The sequence below is a fragment of the Bison bison genome, unplaced genomic scaffold, assembly GCF_000754665.1.
Source record: "Bison bison bison isolate TAMUID 2011002044 unplaced genomic scaffold, Bison_UMD1.0 scf7180017864280, whole genome shotgun sequence".
NCBI lineage: Eukaryota > Metazoa > Chordata > Mammalia > Artiodactyla > Bovidae > Bison > Bison bison.
Genome location: NW_011494852.1, coordinates 4,154,164 through 4,159,366, shown reverse-complemented (window position 1 = coordinate 4,159,366; position 5,203 = coordinate 4,154,164). Strand labels below are relative to the sequence as shown.

Here is a 5,203-nt window from a genome sequence, read left to right as displayed (position 1 = left end):
CCCCCCCCGATGGAAAATGGGGCTGGCCTGTGGAGGGCGGCAGAGAGGCTTTGGGGAAGGTGGTTTGCCATCAGGCGATCATTTAACCCCTTTCTCTTCTTCGCTTTCCAGGAAGAAACCACCATTGGTAATTATGAGGCAGGACCCGAGGTAAACCACCGGTTTTCGCCATCTGACTATTAGTTTGTCCCCTATCTCTTCAATGTTCTTCAGTAACTTTCTTAACACCCTGCTTCTTTGCCTAGGCCTTTAATGCCCAGTTCCTGAACATTGACAAGTTGCGATCAGTAAGTTTCATTCTCTAGAGCGGCCCCCACAAACACTCCCATCCTCAGGGAGATTGATGCCTGGGTGGAGAGCTTGCAGGGTTTCCTCGGTCCTCACTCTTCCCAGAGGGCCAGGGGCTAAGCTCTGTCCCTCCCTGGAAGTGACCCTCTTCTGGTCTCTTTCTCTCTCTGCAAAGGCTTTTAAGAACGATGAATTCCTGAACTGGCACGCACTCTTTGAGGTAAGAGCTTGGGTGCCCTTTCTCTCCTGATTGCTTGCCCGGGTAGGGGGCAACACATCCTGGTCTAGCCCTTTTGGTGCTTTCCTGGGTTCCAGGAGGGAGTAACTGTCCCTCTGGAATGCTGCCCAGCTAAAGGATGTTTCCCTGGGAAGCTGTCGTGGCCACACTTTGTTTTCCTAATGTGACCCACAAAGACAATCCCTGAAAAGTAAGAACTTAATCAGTCAAGGGTTTATTCAAATCCCCTCATCCTCCAGGAAGAAAATGCGGTCCTGAGTTGAGTGACTTACCTAAATTTAGAAGGCTAAAGCCAAGGACTTCCCTGGTGGTCCAGTGGATAATGCAAAAGGGGCCCAGGTTTGATCCTTGGTCAGGGAACTAGAACCCACATGCCACAAATAAGACCCAGCACAGCCAAATAACTAAATAAAAATAAATATTAAAAAAAAAAAAAGGAGGCTAAGTCCTTGGCAGAACTGAAAGTACAGCCTGTGATGCGTGATCCTGCACCTACTCATGCAAATGTCTTCAGTTCTCTGAGCCTCAGTTCCCTCATCTGTGAAGTGGGTATGATGTCAGTACTGAAATCAAAAGATTGCTGCAAAGACCAAGTGAAATCATGCCTGTAAAGTAGTCTGTACAAGGCAAGCACAGAATATAGGCTCAGAAAATATTCATTCTTACTGTATTTATAAGACAATGACACCATCACCGCTTCAGAGAACTCTTCAACAAGAGCTTACTGATCCATGTTCACCTGACCTGTAACACATTACTCTCATTCTCTTTTTCTGTCTTAGTCTATCAAACAGAAACTTCCTTTCCTCAACTGGGATGCCTTTCCTAAGGTAAGAGGAGGTGGGAATTAGGCGAGAAAGGAGGCTGGGGGTGAGGGAAAAAGCAGAGGATCCGAGCGGGAGAGTAAGGAAAGTGAAAGCGGGCTAAACGTTCTTCCGACCAAAGCTAAGTCAGACAGGAAAGGACAAATATCACATGATACCACTTATACGAGATATCTAAATAAAAAAGCTACCAATGACCTATCTACAAAACAAAAACAGAGTTGCTGATGTGGAAAATAAACTTATGGTTGCCAGCGGGTAAGGGAGGGGAGGGATAAATCGGAAGATTGGGACTAACATATACGAACTACTACAAATAAAATAGATAGCTAATAAAGACCTACTGTATAGCACAGGGAACTCTACTCAATACTCTGTAATGGCCTATATGGGAAAAGAATCTAAAAAAAGAGTGCATGTATGTGTATGTATAACAGATTCACTTTGCTGTACACCTGAAACTAATACAACATTGTAAATCAGCTGTACCACAGTAAAAATTTAAACAGCAACAACAAAGTAAGTCTAAGGGAAATTGCAACCACTATAACTCAGAGGAGAATAGGAACTTAGACCAGGGCAGTGAGTCCTCTCTGTCAGAACCCCACCCTATCCTGGACTTCCTTAGGACCCTGGCTCCCTGTGCCCCAGGGTCTCCAATCTGACTGTACCCTCTCTCTCTCTCAGCTGAAAGGACTGAGGAGTGCAACTCCTGATGCCCAGTGACCCAGAGACCCAGCGCTGCTGATGCCACTGAAAGAGTGGGCTACTGATCACCATCCTACGATCACCCTTTGCTGCCTCAGTAATGCCAATAAAACGTTTTCCAAACAAACAGCTCCTGCATCTGTATCTCTGTCCTTATCTTACTGGGCTCTCAAAAGGAATTAAGATGGAGTGGGATCCAAGGCTGGTAGGCAGAAATTTTGACTTCTGAGAGGATAGTAAGTAGAAAGGGCTTCCCAGGTGATGCTAGTGGTAAAGAACCTGTCTGTCAAGGCAGGAGATACCGGAGATATGGGTTTGACCCCTGGGTTGGGAAGATCTCCTGGAAGAGGGCATGGCAACCCACTCCAGTATTCTTGCCTGGAGATCCCCTGGACAGAGAAGCCTGGCAGGCTACAGTCCCTGGGGTCTCAAAGAGTTGGACATGACTGAGTGTGCGTGCACACACACGCACATACACACATAGAGTAAGTAGGGAAAGGGAAGTTGCTCAATCGTGTCCAACTCTTAGCGACCCCATGGACTACAGCCTACCAGGCTCCTCCATCCATGGGATTTCCCAGGCAAGAGTACTGGAGTGGGGTGCCATTGCCTTCTCCAGGAGATCTTCCCAAACCAGGGATCAAACCCAGGTCTCCCACATTGCAGGCAGACGCTTTACCATCTGAGCCATCAGGGAAGTCTGAGATGATGTCTAAAAATGGTGTGTTATTCACTTGACCCAGAAAACCCCATAAGATCCCTACTGAAAAAGAACAGACTGTTCCTAAACGAGAAGAGGAGGTTGCAAAGAAGAAAAAGATATTCCATAAGAAACTGCAGAAACAAAAACTTATGGCCCAGGAATAAATGTTGCAGAAAATAAATGCAAATAAAAGTAAAAAAAAACAAAAATTAGGCAGGTTATAAATAAAGAAAACTAGTGGTGTGACCCTGGGCCATTTTAAGCCTCCTTTCTTTATCTGTGAAATGAGTGTGGAAATAAACAAGAACGATAATAACTACCTTGAGGTGTTGTTATGAAGGTCAAATGAGATAAGGTACGTAAAACCTTTGCACAGAGCCAGGCATATAGCAGGTCCTCAACAATTGCTTGTTTTCTGTACTCCCCTCCCCCACAACCTTGGGAACTGCGGTAAAGACCCAGATTCATTATTTACTCACTCACCCACCCACCCTCCCACCCACCCATCCATCCATCCACCCATGTACCGCAAAGGTCTAGAAGTATGGAATGGATTCAGTTTTGGTTCCTGCAAACATACTTTGTCTGGAATCTGTGTGCTCTGTGTGGCTGCTGTATGTACTTAAACTGTTGAATTAGTTGGGGTTATTTTTGGTTTCTCTTGAAAACTGGGAAAATGAGACAACAAGGGACCCTCAGTTGGCTTAAATCCAAGTAACAGCTGCCATCTTTACATAGGACTTGGTCTCAGCTAAGTTCCACATGGCAAATTTCACTTATTTACATTGCCTTTTGGCTCTTACAAGCAACTGAACTTGCAAACTGTGGCCTGTAGTTTACTTGAAGAAGTAGACTACGAAGGGAAATTAAACTTGTGTAGGGGGGAGGAAAAACTTCCCTCTACACTCTTAAGTTCTGTGGCTGGCCTAAAAATTAAATGGACGTGAGACAGGTTAACAGGAGAAAGGCATAAACATTTAATTTGTTTTTACATATACACAGGTATCTTCAGATGGAAAATGAAAACCCGAAGTCTTTAGGTCCTAAAGATTATACGGTACACACCTTTTAACAAAAAGAATGATAAATTGTGGGGATGTGACAAAGCACAGGGGCTTGTACTAGGGGCAATAAATCGTGGGACAGTGACTAGAAAGTATGTGAAGGGAACTGGTGGAAGATAAGGGTTATTTTAGTAGGTTTGTTTATACAGACTGGAGTCAACTCCCAGTCTCTGATGATAAGAATGTTCTTCTCTTCCTGATACAGGGAGGGTACCTTTCTCAAGGAAAAATTTACAACTCGCTTTTAGGTGTGTATGGGGTATGTCAGAGAACCCTTCCTGTTATCCGCTGTTTAATAATAAGTGTTCTCAGCTCAAAATAATCAATAATTAATCATCAAAGCAGAATATTTGAACACGGCATGTTCATGTTGTTTATATGCCTGTTCTTCTAGTTGACACACACGCACAAACAAGAAGCAACTTATAAACAGGATCATTAATGGGAAAGAAAAAGTGGAAAACTGGTTAAATGCCACAGTCAAGTAAAATACTTAGCAAAGATTGAACGCTCATAAATTGGGTGATAGGAAATGGAGGAGAGGAAGAAGAAGGAGAGGTCCTTAAGCTATATTTATTGAGTGAGTAGGTTTTAGGTAAGGAGACAAGCTGTCATTACATAGAAGGCAGGAGTGTCTTTGAGATAAAGCAGTTCTCAGACTGTAGGTCTGGGATCAGCAGCATTGGCACCACATGAGAATTTACAAGAAGCACAGATTTTTGGGCCTCACCCCAGATGTACTATATCAGAAACTGGGGGTGGAACCCAGAAATTCATGTTTTAACAAGCTCTTTCGGTGATTCTAATGGCTTGAGAACCACTGAGAAAGGAAAACTGGAGAATGATTAATGCAAAATTCAGGATAGTAGTTACCTCGTAGGTAGAGAGACCATCATGCGACAGAGAAGGGATAGATACATGGAGGCAGTAGGAAGTGAGAGAGGCTTCTATTATTAAGGTTTTAATTTTTTCCTTAAATATATTGGAGGGGAGGAAAAATAAATCTTTTCCTTCTACTCTTCCAGGTTCTTGACTGGGTCTCTGTAACAAAAGACATGTTAACAAAAGAAAAGCATACAAATTTATTTAGTATAAGTTTTATGTGACATGGGAGCCTTCACAAATAAATGAAGGTCTGAAGAAGCAGTCAGGCTTGTCTGTTTTTGTGCTAGGTTTGGTGAAGAGTGGGCAGTCATGGTGAAATGGGATAGGACAAATGGGATATGAGCTCAGTAAACTGGGGAAACTTAGGTGTGTTCAATAATATTCCTCTTGGGGGTCCCTCCATCTTGGAGGCAAGCATGATCTTTTCCCTTGGGTGGAGGGAGGGCACTTCACACATGAGGGTCTTGTGACGTGCTTCTAGGGAAGGTCAGAG

General features: G+C 43.8%; 1 protein-coding gene across 2 annotated transcripts in view; it reads left to right on the top strand.

Moving 5' to 3' along the window:
* KRTDAP (keratinocyte differentiation-associated protein) overlaps positions 1–2,187 on the top strand; it is a 3,537-nt gene extending 1,350 nt beyond the window's left edge. The window contains exons 2-6 of one of the 2 annotated variants that reach the window (XM_010849005.1): positions 112–150; positions 246–287; positions 464–508; positions 1,309–1,356; positions 2,038–2,185. In XM_010849005.1, the coding sequence (XP_010847307.1) occupies positions 112–150; positions 246–287; positions 464–508; positions 1,309–1,356; positions 2,038–2,076 (213 nt within the window). In that variant the 3' untranslated portion in view covers positions 2,077–2,185. Of the gene's footprint in view, positions 1–111; positions 151–245; positions 288–463; positions 509–1,308; positions 1,357–2,037 lie in introns of both variants that reach the window. The other variant, XM_010849006.1, reaches the window with a different exon arrangement.
* Positions 2,188–5,203: the final 3,016 nt, after the last annotated feature.